Source organism: Oncorhynchus mykiss, chromosome 24 (assembly GCF_013265735.2).
Source record: "Oncorhynchus mykiss isolate Arlee chromosome 24, USDA_OmykA_1.1, whole genome shotgun sequence".
Lineage (NCBI taxonomy): Eukaryota > Metazoa > Chordata > Actinopteri > Salmoniformes > Salmonidae > Oncorhynchus > Oncorhynchus mykiss.
In genome coordinates, this window is record NC_048588.1 from 15,824,251 (window position 1) to 15,847,954 (window position 23,704).

Sequence of the window (23,704 nt, forward strand, 5' to 3'; positions counted from 1 at the left end):
CTCTCCCAACCTCCCGTTGCACCCCTGTGTCCGACAGAGACACACAGGTCATTTCCCTGCTCTGCCTGGTAATTGCACAGTAATACTTCATTATGACAGGCTGTAATTTGTGACCAGACACTTCAAAGCAGCAACAACCTCTTCACGGGTGGCCACGGTTACTGTAAGTCCACCCAACGGTCGTTCTGTTTGGACTGCTATTGTTTTTGGCTAACCGGAACCTTCCAAAATACACACGGAACGGCAATCACAGCGTATTTCTGCGTTATAATTGTGGTGCTGATTACAAAGTATAGGATAAATGGCTGAAATTGGGGCCGGCTGGAGAGCCAAAGAGAACACACAGTAGAACTAACAGTGAACAGGAGAGAGACTTCTAGTCAGACACTGTGGAGGAGCTGAAACTTCTCCTTGGTAGTCAGTTGTTGACCTGGGGTGTGTTCAGGAGGACTAAACGTTCAGACGTGTTGCAAAAAACACTTTGAAGATCGATGAGTTGCATTCAAGGATTAATGTTCGGGATGTTATGGTATTGACAGATACCCCCAGGGTAGTGGAGTGTGAGGGGGGCAGTGTGTATAATGTGTGTGTTGCATGTCTACAGTATGGAGTGAGAGATGGGGCGATGTAGGGTAGACCGAGAGACAGAGAGTGGACGACCTATGGACGTCCACTCATGCTGCTTATTTGGGTTGGGGGTTGGAGACATTCAGTATCCAGGTCAGGAGACACGGTTCCCACTCAGACTTAGCTGTGTTCACTCAGGGCTTACTCAGGCTTAGCCGTTTGGTTTTTACCCCAAAATGAACAGCTTTATTCATTTGTTAGGGTCAGTAGTTTATTAGGAGAATGCAGTAGTGTGTGGAGATACATATGCTGTGTCTGTCTCTATCATACACAACAGAGGAGTACATGAAGGCCCAATCTGTGAGGGAAGTCAGAAAAGGTGTAGCCTACACACTGATGGAATACAATGTCTACTGCATAGGCTGGCTGTATAGTGTTAAGAGTGTACAACAGGGTGTGCAGTACTAACCGTAGACCTGTGAGTCCAGAGATAATTATTGGGTTGAAACAAAGCCCTGCCACCTCCCCTTCATCCCTTAGTATAAATAATTTAACACACGGTCACACATCACACTCTAGCACAAACACACACTCTGCTCCTGGCTCTCCTTGTTGTGTTCATTATACACACACACGGTCACACATCACACTCTAGCACAAACACACACTCTGCTATTGGCTCTCCTTGTTGTGTTCATTATACACACACTCTGCTCCTGGCTCTCCTTGTTGTGTTCATTATACACACACGGTCACACATCACACTCTAGCACAAACACACACTCTGCTACTGGCTCTCCTTGTTGTGTTCATTATACACACACACATCACACTCTAGCACAAACACACACTCTGCTACTGGCTCTCCTTGTTGTGTTCATTATACACACACTCTGCTCCTGGCTCTCCTTGTTGTGTTCATTATACACACACGGTCACACACACAGAGCCAAGGGGCTACACCACGCAAGGATGTCTCTCTCTCACACACTACACACACACACACACACACAGTTATGGTATCACGCTCGGATGAGCTGGTGTTTCTCTAACCACATCAAAACTGAAAGGAGCAGTCGCGCATGAATGTACAGTACCAGTCAAAAGTTGACACACCTACTCATTCAAGGGTTTTTCTTCATTTTTACTATTTTCTACATTGTAGAATGATAGTGAAGACATCAAAACTATAAAATGACAGATCATGTAGTAACCAAAAAAATGAAAATATAGATTTGCACACTCTGGGCATTTTCTCAACCAGCTTCATGAGGAATGATTTAACAACAGTCTTGAAGGAGTTCCCACATATGTTGAGCAATTGTTGGCTGCTTTTCCTTCACTTTGCAATCTAACTCATCCCAAACCATCTCAATTGGGCGATTGTGAAGGCCTGGTCATCTGATGCAGCACTCCATCACTCTCCTAGCCCTTACACAGCCTGGAGGTGTGTTTTGGGTCATTGTCCTGTTGAAAAAGCAATGATAGTCCCACTAAGCAGAAACCAAATGGGATGACGTATCACTGCAGAATGCTGTGGTAGCCATGCTGGTTAAGTGTGCCTTGAATTGTAAATAAATAAATCACAGACAGTGTCACCAGCAAAGCACCCCCATACCATCACTCCTCCTCCTCCAAGCTTCACGGTGGGAACCACACATGCAGAGATCCGTTCACCTACTCTGCGTCTCACAAAGACATGGCAGTTGGAACCAAAAATCTCAGATTTGGACTCATCAGACCAAAGGACAGATTTCCATCGGTCTAATGTCCATTGCTCGTGTTTCTTGGCCCAAGCAAGTGTGTTCTTCTTATTGGTGTCCTTCAGTAGTGGTTTCTTTGCATCAATTCGACCATGAAGGCCTGATTCACGCAGTCTCCTCTGAAAAGTTGATGTTGAGATGTGTCTGTTACTTGAACTCTGAAGCATTTATTTGGGATGCAATCTGTGGTGCAGTTAACTCTAATGAACTTATCCTCTGCAGCAGGTGGCAACTCTGGGTCTTCCTTTCCTGTGGCGGTCCTCATGAGAGCCAGTTTTATCATTGCGCTTGATGGTTTTTGCGACTGCACTTTCAAAGTTCTTGAAATGTTCTGCATTGACTGACCTTCATGTCTTAAAGTAATGGATTGTCGTTTCTCTTTGCTCATTTGAGCTGTTCTTGGCATAATTTGGACTTCGTCTTTTACCAAATAGGGCTATCTTCTGTATACTACCCCTACCTTGTCACAACACAACTGGCTCAAACGCATTAAGGAGGAAAGAAATTACACCTGTTAATTGAAATTCCATTCCAGGTGATTACCTCATGAAGCTGGTTGAGAGAATGCCAAGAGTGTGCAAAGCGGTCAAGGCAAAGGTTGGCTACTTTGAACAATCTCAAATATAACATGTATTTTGATTTGTGTAACACTTTTGTGGTTACTACATGATCCCATATGTGTTATTTCATAGTTTTGATGTCTTCACTATTATTCTACAATGTAGAAAATAGTACAAATCAAGAAACTCTGGAATGAGTAGGTGTTCTAAAACTTTGACTGGTACTGTAAGTGTGTGTGTAGGAAAGTATACAGGTATTCATCTGTGCGTGTGGGCCAGAAATGTGAGACAGACTTCACCTTAGGCTTTGACTTTAATGTCTCTACAGGCAGTCAACATTAGAGCAACAATGACCATGTCTATATATTATACAGTCCATCAATGTCTGTATAGTTTTATAACGTCATCATGTAATGTAAACAATGCAACCATGTTACTGTACAGCAATATAACGTTAATGTGCATACAGCACAGGACAACACGGAAACAGACATGTTACAAATATCACAAATATGGAAAAATATCCTACAAATATTAGAATGTTTACATCGACAGACAAAATAAAAGCCCTCCTGGTAGGGAGGGGCTTCGCTTGTGAATATCTCTAGGATTAACACATTAACCACAGGACAGGAGTGATTGAGGTATACACCTGGCTATCCACCGAGTGTACAAAACATTGGGAACACCTGCTCTTTCCATAACATTCTGTAGACATGAAAGCTATGATCCCTTATTAATCACTTGTTAAACCCACTTCAATCAGTGTTGATGAAGGGGATTTGTATGCCTTGAGGGATGGATTGGTATGTGTGCTATTCAGAAGGTGAATGGGCAAGACAAAAGTGAAGTGCCTTTGAACGGGTATGGTATTGCCAGGCGCACCGGTTTGAGTGTGTCAAGAACTGTAACGCTGCTGAGTTTTTCACAGTGTCCCGTGTGTATCAAGAATGGTCCACCACCCAAAGGACATCCAGCCAACTTGACAACTGTGGGAAGCAATGGGAGTCAACATGGGCCTGCATCCCTGTGGAACACCTGACACCTTGCACACCATGCACCGACAAAAATATTCTGAAGGTGTTCCTAATGTTTTGTACACTCAGGGCAGTGTTGGAGAGGGGAGGGGGTATATTTTGTACACTCAGGGCAGTGTTGGAGAGGGGAGGGGGTATATTTTGTACACTCAGGGCAGTGTTGGAGAGGGGAGGGGGTATATTTTGTACACTCAGGGCAGTGTTAGAGAGGGGAGGGGGTATATTTTGACAGATGGAGGAGAGAGCTACTCTTACACATAGGTCATCTTCACACAGCCCTGGCATTCATGTGCACTACTAACCGCCTTTTGTCAAAAAGAAAAGAAAAACACACATTCTGCTCATAAGCCATACTATACAATATGAGGCTTGTTCCCAGCCCCTGAGGGCGAATGCTGTTCAGTGTTCACTGTGCCTACCCATATGTAGCAATACAACACATCCAGCACACAATGAGAGAGGCAGCTGGGGCCACTTTCACTCAGTTTACAGCTGCAGGCTGATACTGCTCTGACCTGGCAGCCATTTTGGGGTCAATCTCTGAGCTGACGAAGTCAACACTCCGGCTCCTGAAAACAACTTTGGACTGCTGTGATCGGAGTGCTTTTTTACAGTGGGGTTCGCAGGGTCTCTTCTAGTGGTCCTACCCTCATGGTAGACAGACAGACGTCCTCTGTACTCTACGGAAACCACCCAGCGCTGGCCTGCGGGGTCCTCTCCTCCATCTATCCTCTCGCCTTTCCTCTTCACTCCCTCACAGCGCTGGCCTGCGGGGTCCTCTCCTCCATCTATCCTCTCGCCTTTCCTCTTCACTCCCTCACAGCGCTGGCCTGCGGGGTCCTTTCCTCCATCTCTCCTCTCGCCTTTCCTCTTCACTCCCTCACAGCGCTGGCCTGCGGGGTCCTCTCCTCCATCTCTCCTCTCACCTTCCTCTTCACTCCCTCACAGCGCTGGCCTGCGGGGTCCTCTCCTCCATCTCTCCTCTCACCTTTCCTCTTCACTCCCTCACAGCGCTGGCCTGCGGGGTCCTCTCCTCCATTTATTCTCTCACCTTTCCTCTTCACTCCCTCACAGCGCTGGCCTGCGGGGTCCTCTCCTCCATTTATTCTCTCACCTTTCCTCTTCACTCCCTCACAGCGCTGGCCTGCGGGGTCCTCTCCTCCATCTATCCTCTCACCTTTCCTCTTCACTCCCTCACAGTGCTGGCCTGCGGGGTCCTCTCCTCCATCTCTCCTTTCCTCTTCACTCCCTCACAGTGCTGGCCTGCGGGGTCCTCTCCTCCATCTCTCCTTTCCTCTTCACTCCCTCACAGCGCTGGCCTGCGGGGTCCTCTCCTCCATTTATTCTCTCACCTTTCCTCTTCACTCCCTCACAGCGCTGGCCTGCGGGGTCCTCTCCTCCATTTATTCTCTCACCTTTCCTCTTCACTCCCTCACAGCGCTGGCCTGCGGGGTCCTCTCCTCCATTTATTCTCTCACCTTTCCTCTTCACTCCCTCACAGCGCTGGCCTGCGGGGTCCTCTCCTCCATCTATCCTCTCACCTTTCCTCTTCACTCCCTCACAGTGCTGGCCTGCGGGGTCCTCTCCTCCATCTCTCCTTTCCTCTTCACTCCCTCACAGCGCTGGCCTGCGGGGTCCTCTCCTCCATCTATCCTCTCACCTTTCCTCTTCACTCCCTCACAGCGCTGGCCTGCGGGGTCCTCTCCTCCATCTATCCTCTCACCTTTCCTCTTCACTCCCTCACAGCGCTGGCCTGCGGGGTCCTCTCCTCCATCTCTCCTTTCCTCTTCACTCCCTCACAGCGCTGGCCTGCGGGGTCCTCTCCTCCATCTCTCCTTTCCTCTTCACTCCCTCACAGCGCTGGCCTGCGGGGTCCTCTCCTCCATCTCTCCTCTCGCCTTTCCTCTTCACTCCCTCCCAATGATGGCAAATCAATAAAGGAAGTGGAGGGAGATGGTGGAATGTAAATGCATGCTTTAAAACAGAAAAGCCGAGCAAAATACAAAGAAATGACAAATAAATATAACTATGGGCAGAACCGGCCTCCCTCAGGATATACCTGCAGAAAACAAAACACAAACAAAAAAACAGTGTCGTTTTAAATGGATTTTCCATCTGTTTTTTTCCCACCCAGCATGCAACTCCATTCCATCATTATACTGAGCTACTGTTTTCGGAGGGAGCTACTGTTTTCGGAGGGGGCGGTGTGATCGAGAGTGATGGGTACATGCAACCTATCAGAAGCCTACTAGATAGTCTGGACACGCCTCTTTTGTGTATCCTAGGCCGGGCACACCTTTTACTGTTTCCAAGCCAAGTAAAAAGGAAAAGTTTTTTTCCCCAGTTCTTCTAAATGACCCATTCGGCTGGCCATGGTGCCTTCTGAATAAGAGAGGAAGGGCACAGAGGAGACAGCAGAGCAACCTGCTCCAGCTCAGAACAAGGAATAATAGAACATGTACCAGAGAGTCAAACTACACACACAAAGGAAGCACAAATACACCATTTTTCCTTGGCTCTGACTGGCATCAGGGTAACGTTTATATCAGGTCAAAGCAGTAATGACTCAAAACTCAAATGCGAATTGGGAAAAAACCTTTAGTACAGTATTCATGTGTTTAAGTTTGTGTGTTGGACTGGATAAACGCTCATGTATGACTGGGTGTGTCGCTGAGTAATGCAAAAGTGTTAATGTGTGTGTGTGTTGCAAGTAGTGGTCTGTGCTGCCTGTCTGTCATTGGTCTAATTATGTGCAGGTCCTGTGTGTGTGTGTGTGTGTGTGTGTGTGTGTGTGTGTGTGTACAGGCCTGTATGGATAATGAGTGCAGTGTGCAGCAGAGCTCAGATTTGCCCATCTTAACTCAATTAAAATGAAGGGAGCAGCAGCTGACCCCCACGTGAACTACTGCTCTGCTTCCATCTCTCCCCTCCTCAGATGAGTCTTGTCTCTCTGTCTGTCTGCTCACTAATCATGCTCCCAAACTAGCAACCCAACCTACCGCCCACAAGCACCGCCTGAATGTGAGAAAGAGATGAGGTGTGTATGGCATGTCTGGCTGATCTTTAAACATACACATTAATGCTCACATATACCAAACACAGACACACAAATCAACACAGTCAGGTTTGGGATCAGTTCCATTTCAATTCCAGTCAATTCAGGACATGTACTGAAATTCCAATTCTTTTTCAATTAGGAATATTAGACATTTGGAATTACTTTCTGAATTGACCACAATCCTGCTGAGTCAGCTACGCAAAGAGTAGTTTTTCACTGAGCAGTTATATTAGCTTAAAGTTGAACGTTACTTCTCATTCTCACACTACCAGCGTGCCTGTGTTTGCCTGGGGTGAGAGAGCCATTATCACGCCACTGAGGAAGAAAATGGGGGTGTACACAGGAAGAGGGGTGGCAGCAATGTGCACTGACCATTAACAGAGGAAGAGGAAGAGAGCGAGAGACAGAGACAGAGAGAGAAAGAGAGAGAAAGAGACAGAGAGAGAAAGAGACAGAGAGAGAAAGAGACAGAGAGAGAAAGAGACAGAGAGACAAAGAGAGAGAGAGAGACAGAGACAGAGACAGAGACAGAGAGAGAGAGAGAGAGAGAGAGAGAGAGAGAGAGAGAGAGAGAGAGAGAGAAAGAGAGAGAGAGAGAGAGAGAGAGAGAGAGAGAGAGAGACAGAGAGAGACAGAGAGAGACAGAGAGAGACAGAGAGAGAGACAGAGACAGAGACAGAGAGAGAGAGAGAGAGAGAGAGAGAGAGAGAGAGAGAGAGAGAGAGAGAGAGAGAGAGAGAGAGAGAGAGAGAGAGAGAGAGAGACAGAGAGAGAGACAGAGAGAGAGAGAGAGAGAGAGAGAGAGAGAGAGAGAGAGAGAGAGAGAGAGAGAGAGAGAGAAAGAGAGAGAGAGAGAGAGAGAGAAAGGCCAGGTTATAAATATCCAGCGTTTAACATGCACCGGCATGTCACAGGAAAATTGAGAGTTGAGCTTGGATGACCGCAGGGAACTAAACTAAAAGTGTGTGAGCGAGAGAGAGCGCGCGCGCGTGTGTGTGTTTAGGGGAAGTGTGTGTGGGATGCTTTTCTGTAGCGATGCTAAACACATTTCTGGCCCCTAAAACATTGACTAGACTAGGATCAAAAAATGTGTCTGAAAGTGACAGAGAAATATCAAAGTACAGCTCAGTTCAGTATAATATGTGCCTCCATAGAGACTACAGTGTTTCTACTGACATGGAGACCTGACACCTGCACTGGTCAGTCTGCTCCGTTCTACACAGAGAAAGAGAAACCAGGCAGCTGACCTTCAACAAAACAACCACGACCCCCCTTGCCCAGGACAATCACACCACTTGTGTTTAAGGAGGTGACAACCCCCCACTCCATAATAAATATGCTAAATGTATCTACAGTCCAGCGAGCCAAGGGTTAAGCCTTGAGGATACAGGCAGCGTGGGTGCCTCCCTTCGTCTCTCTCTAAAAACAAAGGAATGATGGCTCCTCAACCATCTGTTCAGAATGCAACAGCTGTTTGCAGCAGAGCATTTTTGTCTAATTTGCCCGAAAGAGATATTTTAAAAAGCGGGGGCATTTATTTACATAACGGGCACAGGGCTGGGCACACAGACAACAACAACACATACCCCCTGGCCACCCATTCCTCATTCACCGCGCTCCAGATGGAAATGAAAAGGGAACCTTTTTTTCTCTCCACCTCCTGCTCTCTAATAGAATGATGAGCGGAGCGGGTAACGACTGCGGGACCACAAGTGAGAGTGATGCGATAGAGAGCCCATCCTAATGGAAGTGACTGACTATATTAGCACAGTACAGTGGTGCGGTGGACATTACATTACCAACGCTCACTAGGCTCATGTTTATGGAGGACAGAGGGAGGGAGGCAACCAGCCCAGCAGATCTGTAAGAACCATTAGTGTCAATATGCTAGCCCAGCACCCGGCAGCCATTACCGCTCCAGGTCTGGAGAACAGTAGAATACCATTAACAGATAACACACTAAGAATAACATTCAGTGACTCTTAGATGATCATTCAGTGTTTATCTGCGTCTCAAATGGCACCCAGTTCCCTACACAGTGCACTACTTTTGACCAGGGCCCTAAGGAAGTAGGGTGCCCATTTGGGATGCAGGTAGTGTACGGGTGTCAGTGTTAAGGTCAGCGCCTTGCTGCATGCTAATGCTCCCAGCTTTAAAGGCTAGGAGAGTGAGAGAGCTAGCAATGGTGAGGCTAGCATTGAAGCTATAGTCATGTGACTAACAGTGGGATTGCATTAAACCAACATGGGCTGAAAACTGTTGGACTCTCAATCGTTCCGTGATACATTACTACTTTCGGTCTCTGCTGTCATTGGGTGATCCCAGTGGTGACACCTCTGGAGACTACTGTAAATGAACAACGACTGTGGTCTCACCCTGCCACCACGGCGCCTGCCTCTTTTACCAATGGAAACGACAGGAAGAGAGCAGAGACACTGACATGTCATCAAGGCATCTGCTCAGATGATCTCACACTAAATAAGACATCCTTCAACCTTTAATGGGACAGCTACCAGCTCTGTTGTCGTCACTCTGTGGATCAGAGCCCCAACACAACTGAGAGGTCAGTGTGTGTTTCTGCGTGCCAGAGTGTTGCATGCCTTTGCAGTACAAACCTAATGTGAAAGATCCGCGTTTATGTGTGTATGTCTGAGCTCTGAGTGTGTGGTATGTGAGTGTGTGTATGTGTATGTCTGAGCTCTGAGTGGTGTGTGTGTGTGTGTGTGTGTGTGTGTGTGTGTGTGTGTGTGTGTGTGTCTGAGTTCTGAGTGGTGTGTGTGTGGTTGTGTGGTGTGTGTGTGTATGTCTGAGCTCTGAGTGTGTGGTGTGTGTGTATGTCTGAGCTCTGAGTGGTGTGGTGTGTGGCTGTGTGGTGTGTGTGGGTGTGTGTATGTCTGAGCTCTGAGTGGTGTGTGTGTGTGTATGTGGTGTGTATGTATGAGCTCTGAGTGTGTGTGTGTGTGTGTGGTTGTGTGTGTGTATGTCTGAGCTCTGAGAGGTGTGTGTGTGTGTGTGTGTGTGTGTGTGTATGTGGTGTGTATGTCTGAGCTCTGAGTGTGTGTGTGTGTGTGGTTGCATGTGTGTGTGTATGTCTGAGCTCTGAGTGTGTGGTGTGTGTATGTCTGAGCTCTGAGTGGTGTGTGTGTGTGGTTGTGTGGTGTGTGTGTGTATCTCTGAGCTCTGAGTGGTGTGTGTATGTCTGAGTGGTGTGGTGTGTGTGTGTGGTTGTGTGTTCCCAGAATTAATAACCAACAGAAAGATCAGAGCTCAGTGAAACTGTCACGATCTCACACTGATATAAATTGTGACAAAAATATGCCGCTTTCTGCAGCAATAGTGCCTCGCCCTGTGATGTGAGCTCAATACTCACTCTTTACTGTATGATCATTCAGCCTACTGTACCATGTTTCATATCTCTATCATCTACTATTATACCAGATATGGAACAACCATATAAACCAAGACACACTCCTGTATGTGTAGTGGGACTCCTGCTCCAGCCTCGCTCCCTGGGCCATGGCCAGATGTCCTGAGCTCGCCCCACTGCTCGGTACCATGTTAGCCTTGCATGACAGCCAGCCTTAAACACACAGCCGGACAGATGGGTGAAGAGGTGGGCTGCGTCACGTGTGAAGTGAAAAGAGTGAGGGGAATGTGCGTCTTGCTTTTGAATAGCCTCATTCACTCCAACTAGGAACAGTCAAGAGGAGAGATGGTTTCATGCAGATGTGTGTGTGTGTCTACATTTCTTAGTTGTTTATGAGGGTGAGCCTCTTGGCAGAACTTAATGAACCAAGAACGACCTTGATCAGCACCAGAGAACATAGGGAGCCTCTCCTCCACCCCTCCCTCCCTCTCTGTCCCTCCTTTGCCCTCACATTCATCAAGTGTGTGGTTTTGATCTCCAATCAGCCTCCACTGCCTTCAGGGCATTCACTGGCCTGCACAGATCACTACACATACACACCTAAGCACGCCGGCAAGGCTTCAGCAGGCATCCTTTACCACATTTAGCGTTTGATTAAGTCTGGGCAAAGTTCATGTAAAAAGGCCATGACCAGGATAAATTATTTGAAAGAGAGGGAGACAGAACGAGAACAAGGGAGAGAGAGAGAAATAAAGAGAGAGAGAGTGAGAACAAGGGAGAGAGAGAGAAATAAAGAGAGAGAGAGTGAGGGAGACAAAACGAGAACAAAGGAGAGAGAGAGAAATAAAGAGAGAGAGTGAGAACAAGGGAGAGAGAGAGAAATAAAGAGAGAGAGAGAGTGAGGGAGACAAAACGAGAACAAAGGAGAGAGAGAGAAATAAAGAGAGAGAGAGTGAGAACAAGGGAGAGAGAGAGAAATAAAGAGAGAGAGAGTGAGGGAGACAAAATGAGAACAAAGGAGAGAGAGAGAAATATAGAGAGAGAGTGAGGGAGACAGAACAAGAACAAGGGAGAGAGAGAGAAATAAAGAGAGTGAGGGAGACAGAACGAGAACGAGAGAAATAGAGAGAGAGAGAAATAAACAGAGAGAGTAAGGGTGGGAGACAGAACGAGAACAAGAGAGAGAGAGAAATAGAGAGAGAGAGAAATAAACAGAGAGAGTAAGGGTGGGAGACAGAACGAGAACAAGAGAGAGAGAAATAGAGAGAGAGAAATAAACAGAGAGAGTAAGGGTGGGAGACAGAACGAGAACGAGAGAGAGAGAGAAATAGAGAGAGAGAAATAAACAGAGAGAGTAAGGGTGGGAGACAGAACGAGAACAAGAGAGCGAGAAATAAAGAGAGAGAGAAATAAAGAGAGAGAGTGAGGGAGGGAGACAGAACGAGAACAAGAGAGAGAGAGAGAAATAAAGAGAGAGTGTGAGGGAGAAAACATTACCCTTTGCTTTACCTTTCCTACATGCTGCCTCTGCAACTGCTGCCAAGGGACATTAACACTAAAAGGGTTCCATAACACATCATAACTCCATGTTAAATGAAACAACAACGACAAGAGTAGCACCGAGGGCTCTACCGTTCTACACCCCCCATCCCGCCACTCCATCTCGGTCTCACTGCAGTCTTTAGCCGTTGGCATGGCGACAGGTCATTCGTTGCACTTACATTTTGAGAAGTTATTTTTGGAGCGGGTGGCATGATCCCCCCCAACAACACTCAGGTTACTAGGAGACCGAAGGATTTGAGGATCTTCTCTCAGGCCGAGCCCCAAATGGCACCCTATTCCCTACATATTGCATTACTTTTCACCAGATTCCTACGATCCCTGGTCAAAAGAAGTGCACTTTGTAGGGAATAGGGTGCCATTTGGGACACACCCTCAGTGCCAGATTACTGGATTACTTCCTTCATACATCTGCTTTACTGTGAGAGAATAACATCATGAAGTTTTTACCCTGCTAAACTAAATCTATCTGTTCAAAAGCTTGGCCCCTAAACACACACATATACATCTCTCTCTCTCTCTCTCTCTCTCTCTCTCTCTCTCTCTCGTCGTTCTTTAAATCTCAATTTCTTGCCAAATCCCTCTTCTCACTCACTCCTCTTCCCCAATCCTCTCATCTGTTTTCAAAACCAGGAGGCTCTTTTTATGTTTGTGTTTTTACAGTGCAAAAACAAAGTGACAGTGACAAACCGGACGGGAGGCGACTAAACACACACACTCCCAAGACTCTCTTCCGCTTGCCAAATGACAAAACCAGGCCACACCATTTCAATTATGGGGGAGATATTGGATAATAAAATGCTGATGTTGTAGTCTTTAGGAGATGAGCTCTTCCACTGAACCCGTGTTGAGGCCTTTCACCAAGAAACAACAACACAGAGAAATGACTCATTTCATGTGGTAACAAAACCTCCAGCAAACATAATGAGCTAATTGTGGCTTTTTGAAGTCAACTCCTTTTTTTGGTTCCATGTGTGTTATTCAGTCTATAAAGCATTTAAGTTACTCTTGCAGTCATTACCAAACAATATGAATAAAAAAGGAGAGTTCATCAAAGCGGCTGGAAATCCAGGATATGAATTATCTTAAACGGAGAAAGATGGCGGCTCGGCTTCGATTTACGAATATGATCGCGTTGCTTTGGCGGAAAATACTGTGTGTATGTGTCTACCACAAGGAGGTAGTATACTTATTAATTATACATTAATGTGTCCTATCATTTGACTATGTAAAATGTTAATATCTAAAACTGTTGAAGCTTTGGTAATGACCCTGGTGTTTAAACAGCATTACTAGGCCAAGCCTACCTGCCAGAGCCAGAAACATCTCTTTCCTCCTCGCTCTCTTCCTTTCCTGCTTTCTCTCTCCTCGTTTCTTTCCCTCCCGCAGCGGGCAGGAGCTTCCTTTGTCTGGCATGTGTCACAGACGTGGAGATTTAGGAGCTGAACATAGCAACTGTTAGACAGGCCGTTGAGAAAAAAGACTCCCAAGGACAGAGGAGAGGAGAGAGGGAGGAAAAAGGGCAGAATGTTTGCGGAGGAGAGGACCACTAGGTTTTTCTCTTCTTCCAGCAGTTTGCTTTAGAACTCTCAGGGGGCCATAGAGCAGAACAACCTGCGTATGTCAACATGAAGAGAACTACAGATTAGACTGCTGTCTCCATAAATATTACACACAGATGGAACACATGCTATGAGCATTTATAATAGCGTATGGCTCCTTAAGATACAACATAATAGCATAAACACAGAGAGCAACTACAGAGAGAGAGAGAGAGAGAGAGAGAGAGGATGAGAGAGAAAGAGAGAAAAGAGGGCTGATCTGGGGAGGACAGGAATAGCTAGCTGAATGAAAGAGAAGCCGGGGAGGCGCTGGCAGGGAGCATCGAGGGAGTTGTCTGAGGAGAAACAGTGTCCGTTTGTGGCTGGTGATAATACTTTCCATTCAGCGGGGGCTCGCGGCCGCTCGCTGCTGATTCTCCTGATTGCAGGCTGGCGCCCTGCTGGCGAGTCCAGTGCTGCTGAAATTAAATCCACTCTGTTCGGTTATAAATTATAATGCTCTACAAACAACACCCCCACTGGGGACAAGGAGAGACGGAGGAGAGAGGAGACAGAGGTGAGAGAAAGGGAGGGAGTGTGAATGGGTGAGTGAGGGAGAGACAGAGGAAGGGGGGGTAGAAAAAGAGGGAGGATGAGGGAGGGAGAGAGAAACGACAAAAAACAACAACGAGAGAGAGACAGAAGGAACGCTGCAACGTCATCTTGACCTCACAGATCAGTGCTGCTGCACTCAGAGACCATGTGGACAGAGGGACAAGAGAGAACGGTATATGTGTGTGTATAAGAGAGAATGGCGTATGTGTGTACATAAGAGAGAACGGTGTATGTGTGTGCATAAGAGGGAACGGTGTATGTGTGTGTATAAGAGAGAACGGTATATGTGTGTGCATAAGAGAGAACGGTGTATGTGTGTGCATAAGAGAGAACGGCGTATGTGTGTGCATAAGAGAGAATGGTGTATGTGTGTGTATAAGAGAGAACGGTATATGTGTGTGCATAAGAGAGAACGGTGTATGTGTGTGCATAAGAGAGAATGGTGTATGTGTGTGTATAAGAGAGAACGGTATATGTGTGTGCATAAGAGAGAACGGTGTATGTGTGTGCATAAGAGAGAACGGTGTATGTGTGTGTATAAGAGAGAACGGTGTATGTGTGTGCATAAGAGAGAATGGTGTATGTGTGTGTATAAGAGAGAACGGTATATGTGTGTGCATAAGAGAGAACGGTGTATGTGTGTGCATAAGAGAGAACGGTGTATGTGTGTGTATAAGAGAGAACGGTGTATGTGTGTGCATAAGAGAGAACGGCGTATGTGTGTGTATAAGAGAGAACGGTATATGTGTGTGCATAAGAGAGAACGGTGTATGTGTGTGCATAAGAGAGAACGGTGTATGTGTGTGTATAAGAGAGAACGGTGTGTGTGTATAGGAGAGAACGGTGTATGTGTGTGCATAAGAGAGAACGGTGTATGTGTGTGTATAAGAGAGAACGGTGTATGTGTGTGCATAAGAGAGAACGGTGTATGTGTGTGTATAAGAGAGAACGGTGTATGTGTGTGTATGAGAGAGAACGGTGTATGTGTGTGTATAAGAGAGAACGGTGTATGTGTGTGTATAAGAGAGAATGGTGTATGTGTGTGAATAAGAGAGAACGGTATATGTGTGTGTATAAGAGAGAATGGTGTATGTGTGTGTATAAGAGAGAACGGTAAATGTGTGTGTATAAGAGAGAACTGTGTATGTGTGTGTATGAGAGAGAACGGTGTATGTGTGTGTATAAGAGAGAATGGTGTATGTGTGTGTATAAGAGAGAACAGTGTATGTGTGTGTATAAGAGAGAATGGTGTATGTGTGTGTATAAGAGAGAACGGTAAATGTGTGTGTATAAGAGAGAACTGTGTATGTGTGTGTATGAGAGAGAACGGTGTATGTGTGTGTATAAGAGAGAACGGTGTATGTGTGTGTATAAGAGAGAACGGTGTATGTGTGTGTATAAGAGAGAACGGTGTATGTGTGTGTATGAGAGAGAACGGTGTATGTGTGTGTATAAGAGAGAACGGTGTATGTGTGTGTATAAGAGAGAACGGTGTATGTGTGTGTATAAGAGCAAAAAAAGCAGGGAAGACAGAGGAAAAGTGAAAAAAAAGTAAAAGCCTTCTGCACGTGGAGGTAGATGTCTATAGTGTTCTAACTGTAGCAGGCTGTAAACTACAGTACTTCATGACCTAGTCACAGCTAGTACTGAACAATGCTTTGAGTCGGCTCCACATACTGGATCCATTTTCCACGCGCTTGCTATAAGACTTACACGATAATATAGAGATGATACAAAGCTTCCTATCCTGTCAAACAGCTTCAATAACATTGTCTGCTGACCCAGATGAGGGGTTGTTTTAGGATCAACACAGTGTGTTCCTCCAGCACTGTAGGGGTCTCTGTTGCGCGCCGGCGTGCTCTTTGTCCTTCAGCACAGCTCCGGTCTGGGGATCTGGGACAGCCTGGGTCACACCAGGCCCTTCCACGGGTGACGGCTTTAACAGACGAGATACGTCCCAAATGGCACTCTAGTCCCTATATAGTGCACTACTTTGAACAAAGCCTATCAAAAGTAATGTACTATATAGGGAGTCATTTGGGATGCCAGTTGCTCAACACGGTACAAAGCCAGTGGTCACCACCCACACCAACAAGGTGCGGTCAGAATGAGCAGGCTAAATGAGCCTTCAGAGGTGGGTAAAGAGGAGAAACCTGGCCACACACAGCTCTGTCATCTCCGCTAGCCAGGGTATTGGGACTGACGGTTGGAATGAGGCAGCAGAGTCAAATGAGGGTGTTTAATTGCAGGGGCAACGGAATGCACCAGTTCTCAACTCTAAATGACTGTCAACCCACTCAATATGAAACTCAGGCTACACACTCCTGTGTGTCTGTTCATGTCTCAAACAGCCACCAGTTTAACACTTCGAGGTACATGTACATGTCAGTTTGTTTTGTTTCTTGCTGATATTCTATGTTGAATCATGCTAGGTTGCAAACACCACAACTTGAAAAGACCCTGGTTACATTTGAATCTGCCTAAAATGATCAGAGGTAGAAAGCCTGACAAACAGGTAGAGAACCAGAAAGACAGGGGGGAGCTGTGTGTGTGTGAGAGAAAGTAGGGAGTCAACAGGCATCAACCAGTTCAAAGTGCTGTCTCAGCACCAGCCAGCCCAGCCAGTATGTTGTGTCTGTCTGTCTGTGATGGGCTACTGTTTCACCTGGAGAGCAGCAGCCCAAAGCGGAGGTGACAGTTAGGGACATCAACCCCGTCACACAGCAGCTGAGCTGACAAACACAGACAGCCAGGGAGGCGGGGAAACACGGACGCCACCGCTGCAGTCAGAACAGACTATACACACTGCTTAGATACAAAGTGACATTCTTTATGCGTCTCTGTTTTGGTAAGTGCTACGGTAGGTTTTTAAGGGGCTGCAATGCAACGATGGGCCAGACTGATCTAGTCATTTGGAGGAGGTATTTACGTAGTACAAGGAACACACTAAAGTGGGCACACAGGGAAAACGGCTTCAGAGGAAGTTATTCGACAAATCTAAACACTGCTGAAATCTGTCGCCAAGGACTGAGTGGATAATGGCGTCATCCCTGTAACCATAGAGAGAACGGAATGTATTTGTAATCTCCGTAAGCATAGGGGGAGCGTTAAGAGGTTGTCAACTCCGTCGCAGAGAGCAGAACAGCAGTCATGACATCATCCCTGTCGTGGGAAGGAGAGCAGCAGCATAATTGCGAGCACCTGTCTGCAAGCATACGGTCAAAAATAGTCCCGGTAACCGCTCTAGCGGTCCAATCGCTGGGCTTCTGTTTCCCCTCCCTGACAATTAGAGAGCGATCGGCTGAGCAAACAAAGGAATATTGGCCGGTTAAGTCGGCCTCTCATCTGCAGGGTTTTCTTGTGCTTTTCCCCAGTGAGACTCCAACATCTGCAAACACCTGATAGGAGAGGCCAGGCATGGACCCGCACCCAGCAGCCCAGTGCTGGGGTTAAATTGCTACCACCTTTCCCTAAGCCCATCGTCGACAATTAACAATATGGCCGCTCCACTTCAAAGCCTCTGCTGGCTGAAGGGGTTAACCTCTCTGCTCCGGGAGATTTGTTTTTGATTTTCACGAGATCCCCAGACCTTTTCATCTCTTCCTCCCCGCTTCCACAGGGGTAAAAGCAGAGCAACAGGAGTTGTAGAAGATTTGACGTTTTCGCTGTGATATTTTGGACACCATTTCCTCCACGCTTGACTGAAACAAACAGACTTGTAAAAACTTTATTGAGAGTAAAAAGTAATGGAGCTACTTGAGTGTGAGAAAATGTCTTGACATTCATATGAGAGCACTTAAAAATAACTGACATTCAGGAAGGAGAGTGTCTCATGGGAGCATGCTTGATGATTGTGGACATCTATTTGCATGTTTGGGGAAATTAGAATCCTTGTTTGAGTCTCATGAAATGACCGTTTTTTCTAGCAATTAGTTTTACAGCCTCTTAAACAGGTCGGTAGAAGTAGTGCACACTACTCTGGTCTGAGGCCAGTGACAGAGAAAGAGTGTGTGAGAGAGGAGAGAGAGAAAGGGAGGAAAGAGAGAGAAGGGGAGGATAGAGAGAGAGAGCAAGAGAGGGAGGAGAGAGTGAGAGAAATTAGGTGAGAAAATAAAAAAAGAGTGAGAAAAATGTACAAAAATGTCAAAGGGGTTGCATGTGAATTAAGGGGGTAGACAGACCAATCCCTCACTCTAGAACCTCCTCTTCATCACAGAGGAGCCAGTCAGGGGAACAGATTAGCCCCTTAGCCCTGCTGACTATTCCCTTGACACCTCCCTACATGTCAGTGGAAGGGTAGCAGTAGTACCAGGCCGGGGTGCCCTCCCTGGCCATCTAACTGAACCCTCCTGTACAGATAAGCAGTGCACTTGGCCGTGTCTCCCTCTCTGTCTGATTAGTGCCCTCTCTGTCTGATTAGTGCCCTGTGTGTGTGTGTGTGTGTGTGTGTGTGTGTGTGTGTGTGTGTGTGTGTGTGTGTGTGGTGGGTCCGGGGAAGTAGGGTGTGACAGAACCTCCCTACAGCTAGCCCTGCAGGGCCCAGCAGCAACTGGAGCAAATACGTTAAGGAATTAAGACTGGGGAGAAGGGAAGGGGGGGATGCCCATGTCTGTGTGTGCGCGTGCGTCTGTGGTGGTGGTGGGGGGGAGTAGAAGGGAGTCGTGCTGCTCTTTTGCAGTGCTATACCAGCCCCTGCTAGCCGCCCCAGGATGTGGCCTGTCACTTCCCATAGCTGGTGATGAGAGGCAGAGATGTCAAGAGAGGTGAAGACGGCAGCACACAGGAGGGAAGGAGAGAAAGAGACTGATGGGAATGACTTCATGCCGGCAAACAGCACAGTAGGGTGAAGCAAGAACGAGAGGAAGCCTCCCTCCCATCTTCCCTTGTTGTCTCCATCCCTCCTATCAGCCCTCATTCTCGCCCTCCTATCATTCGCACTAACCTCCCTCCATAAAAAGGCCTGATCCCCTGGTTGGTTGATCTCATTTAGCTAAACACTGCCATATGTCTGCTATCAGTCACACAGTAAGACAGGACAGGCTCAGAACACACCACAGCACAGATCCTCTCAACTTACACTAGAAAAAAAGTCACCAGCCTAGATGATATTGATCTTAAATCCCTATTTGACACCCAAAATATACATATGCATCCTATTGGAACAAATAAAATCCCACCATCAGCCCCAATGCCCTGTACTTGAGACAGAGTGATCAATATAGAGAATTTACAACACACAGTTCCCCGCTATCTAGACTTCTGAAATCAAAGATACAACGTCACACAGTCTGCCTCTTCTCCCTCCACTGCCTTTCCTCTCCTCTTCTCCCTCCACTCCCTTTCCTTTCCTCTCTTCTTCTCCCTCCTTTCCTCTTCTCCCTCCACTCCCCCTCTCCTCTTCTCCCTCCACTCCCTTTCCTCTCCTCTTCTCCCTCCACTCCCTTTCCTTTCCTCTCTTCTTCTCCCTCCTCTCCTCTTCTCCCTCCACTCCCTTTCCTTTCCTCCCCTCTTCTCCATCCTCTCCTCTTCTCCCTCCACTCCCCTTCTCTCCTCGTTTCCCTCCACTCCCCCTCTCCTCGTTTCCCTCCACTCCCCTTCTCTCCTCGTTTCCCTCCACTCCCCTTCTCTCCTCGTTTCCCTCCACTCCCCCTCTCCTCGTTTCCCTCCACTCCCCTTCTATCCTTGTTTCCCTTCACTCCCCTTCTCTCCTCGTTTCCCTCCACTCCCCCTTTCCTCTCCTCATTTCCCTCCACTCCACTCCCCCTTTTCTCTCCTCATTTCCCTCCACTCCCCCTTTTCTCTCATTTCACTTCCCTCCCCCTTTCCTCTCATTTCACTCCACTCCCCTTCTCTCCTCGTTTCCCTCCACTCCCTTCTCTCCTCGTTTCCCTCCACTCCCCCTTTCCTCTCCTCATTTCCCTCCACCACTCCCCCTTTTCTCTCCTCATTTCCCTCCACTCCCCCTTTTCTCTCATTTCACTCCCCTCCCCCTTTCCTCTCATTTCCCTCCACTTCACTCCCCCTGTCCTCTCATTTCCATCCACTCCCCCTTTCCTCTGATTTCCCTCCACTCCACTCTCCCCCTTTCCTCTCATTTCCTTCCACTCCACTCCCCCTTTCCTCTCATTTCCCTCCACTCCACTCCCCCTTTCCTCTCATTTTCCTCCACTCCCCCTTTCCTCTCATTTCCCTCCACTCCCCCTTTCCTCTCATTTCCCTCCACTCCCCCTTTCCTCTCATTTCCCTCCACTCCACTCCCCCTTTCCTCTCATTTCCCTCCACTCCACTCCCCCTTTCCTCTCATTTCCCTCCACTCCACTCCCCCTTTCCTCTCATTTCCCTCCACTCCCCCTTTCCTCTCATTTCCCTCCACTCCCCCTTTCCTCTCATTTCCCTCCACTCCCATTTTCCTCTCATTTCCCTCCACTCCACCTTTCCTCTCATTTCCCTCCACTCCCCCTTTCCTCTAATTTCCCTCCACTCCCATTTTTCCTCTCATTTCCCTCCACTCCCAATTTCCTCTCATTTCCCTCCACTCCCCCTTTCCTCTCATTTCCCTCCACTCCACTCCCCCTTTCCTCTCATTTCCCTCCACTCCCCCTTTCCTCTCATTTCCCTCAACTCCCCCTTTCCTCTCATTTCCCTCCACTCCCATTTTTCCTCTCATTTCCCTCCACTCTCATTTCCCTCCACTCCCCCTTTCCTCTCATTTCCCTCCACTCCCATTTTCCTCTCATTTCCCTCCACTCCCCCTTTCCTCTAATTTCCCTCCACTCCAACTTTCCTCTCATTTCCCTCCACTCCCCCTTTCCTCTCATTTCCCTCCACTCCCCTTTTCCTCTCATTTCCCTCCACTCCACTCCCCCTTTCCTCTCATTTCCCTCTACTCCACTCCCCCTTTCCTCTCATTTCCCTCCACTCCTCTCAATTGAATAATGAGCAGAACACAGTGATCTAAACAATGCAAAAATGCTCCATATGACAACTTTCACTACTGGGAGAACTGAACTCACTGACTGACTGGTTGACTGATGGAATGGCTGACTGGATAACTGACTGGCTGGCCGGCTGGCTAACACACTGATGCATGGGTCTGGTTTCACTCCATACTCTAGCTCCTTCCCATAGTTCCTACGTCACCGATACTGCGTGGTTCTGGTTCCATAATGACCCCTAGCTCCCAACTCACTAAAGTAAGACCCTAGATATTTTTTTCCTTCTCCAGAACATGTGCACCAATTGACCTGTGATGTGAGCACGTCTTTGTAAGCAGGAACGATCCAGCCCCAAACCACAAAGGGTTAAATAATATCCCACACATTCAGGCTTCAAAGACCAGCCTCTAATATGAACCTTTTGTGCCACTTAAAAGACCCAAGGACTCCTTTGACTCTCTGACGGGAGCAGACATATTGAAATTTCATTTAAAAACAGTCCTATCTGCTTTGATCATGGTGACACTGAGGGGGGGCATAAGCTGTTAGCCGGCATGGCTGGGAGGAAACATATATAAGCACATGGGCACAAACAAGTACACATTCACAGACACAAGCCTGGTGGACATGTGCCGGGACTCTAGCTGTGCCACCCTGCATCATCAGCTGATTATGAGAGTGCGGGGGCTAGTTAAATGTTTGGAAGACAATACTAGGGAGCTACTCTCTAATCTGTGGTAGCATGATTAGAGAGCAACAGCAGAACCATATATTCTCTACAGGAAGTATCCTCTACAGGAAGTAAGTATCCTCTACAGGAAGTATCCTCTACTTATGATCACTTGATAGTTGTGGAATGAATCATTACAGAGCATCCATACACAAACAGATATTGAGATGCTAGCCAGAGGTACTGTAGCTCACTCATAGCTACATCAAAGTCTCTGCTATAGTAATATGGCAGCTAACGCAAGAGGGGAATTCCCTTTCAGTCTCTCTCTCTCTCTCTCGGTGACAGACATACATGACAGATGGACAGACTGAGTTACCGTGACTACAGCCAGACATGCCAGGGCGATAACCTCACCACGGCAACCTCCCGGGACCAATGATTCATTAATATGACTTTAGCAGGAGCTCTCACAGAATGTGATCTACCTGGTCCTCCACAATTATGTAATGGCCTCGCCTTGTAAAGAGACGATCTGGCTTAACTGTAACACACACACCAAAAGCACGTCCGTACGCACACACAGAAAGTCTATTTTCATACGGTGTCCTTTTAACCTGGTGACATGTGCAGTAGTCATCTAGTGTGTTTGTTATGATGGTGAGAATGTCATACAGCTGCTTTGATCCTGACGATTCCCTCATAAACCCAGGGCTTAATATCATAGTGTCTGCATCCCAAACTACACCCTATTCCCTTGATACTGCACACGTTGGTCAAAAGTAGTGCACTATAAAGGGAACAGGGTTTCATTATCTTAAGGGTTAGGGAGGATATTAGCATCCGTTGTTCCTAATAACCAGGTCTCTATGAAGAGTCCTAATATTACAATGAAGGTCACTCCTTCACTGCACCATGTTGTAGATGACTAAAAGGGGAACGTTTGCCCTGGTAAACAGAGTCGGCATCCCAAATGACACCCTAATCCCTATACAGTGCACTACTTTTGACCAGGACCCATAGGGAATACGGTGCCACTGGAGACACAGCCAGTAGGATGACGTTGCTTCTAAACACTGATCTGGCACAACCTCTGGATCCATGATCACAGTGCAACTAAGACAAAACCAGAATGTGTAGATTAGCGGATGTGTGTGTAGATTAGCGGGTGTGTGTGTAGATTAGTGGGAGTGTGGATATGTGTGTAGATTAGTGGGTGTGTGTATAGATTAGTGGGTGTGTGTATGTGTGTGTAGATTAGTGGGTGTGTGTATAGATTAGTGGGTGTGTGTATAGATTAGCGGGTGTGTGGATATGTGTGTAGATTAGTGGGTGTGTGTATAGATTAGTGGGTGTGTGTATAGATTAGCGGGTGTGTGGATATGTGTGTAGATTAGTGGGTGTGTGTATGTGTGTGTAGATTAGTGGGTGTGTGTATAGATTAGTGGGTGTGTGTATAGATTAGCGGGTGTGTGGATGTGTGTGTAGATTAGTGGGTGTGTGTATGTGTGTGTAGATTAGCGGGTGTGTGGATATGTGTGTAGATTAGTGGGTGTGTGTATGTGTGTGTAGATTAGTGGGTGTGTGTATAGATTAGTGGGTGTGGGTGTAGATTAGCGGGTGTGTGTATGTGTGTGTAGATTAGCGGGTGTGTGTAGATTAATGGGTGTGTGTATGTGTGTGTAGATTAGCGTGTGTGTGTGTGTGTGTGTGTGTGTGTGTGTGTGTGTGTGTGTGTGTAGATTAGCGGGTGTGTGTGTGTAGATTAGCGGGTGGGTGTGTGTAGATTAGCGGGTGTGTGTGTGTAGATTAGCGGGTGTGTGTGTGTAGATTAGCGGGTGTGTGTGTGTAGATTAGTGTGTGTGTGTGTGTGTGTAGATTAGTGTGTGTGTGTGTGTGTGTGTAGAGCCTTGGTCTCAGTGTAGAGTTAAAACAGTCTAGCGGAGCGGCCGTAGACACCAGTCTCTGGTTATAGCAACTCCATCCTCCTAGTCAGAGGCCAGAGAGGAAGAGGCCAGAGGGTTAGTAGAG

At 47.2% G+C, this 23,704-nt stretch overlaps 1 protein-coding gene across 7 annotated transcripts in view; it reads right to left on the bottom strand.

Annotated features, from left to right (window-relative positions):
- Positions 1–23,704, bottom strand: part of LOC110503843 (breast carcinoma-amplified sequence 3) — a 350,355-nt gene that overhangs the window by 145,931 nt on the left and 180,720 nt on the right. Inside the window, exon 24 of one of the 7 annotated variants that reach the window (XM_021582403.2) lies at positions 5,853–5,986. The exons of the other annotated variants lie outside the window; for them this stretch is intronic. Coding sequence (XP_021438078.2) covers positions 5,976–5,986 — 11 coding nt within the window. The 3' untranslated portion in view covers positions 5,853–5,975. Of the gene's footprint in view, positions 1–5,852; positions 5,987–23,704 lie in introns of those variants that run through there. 7 annotated transcript variants of the gene reach the window in all.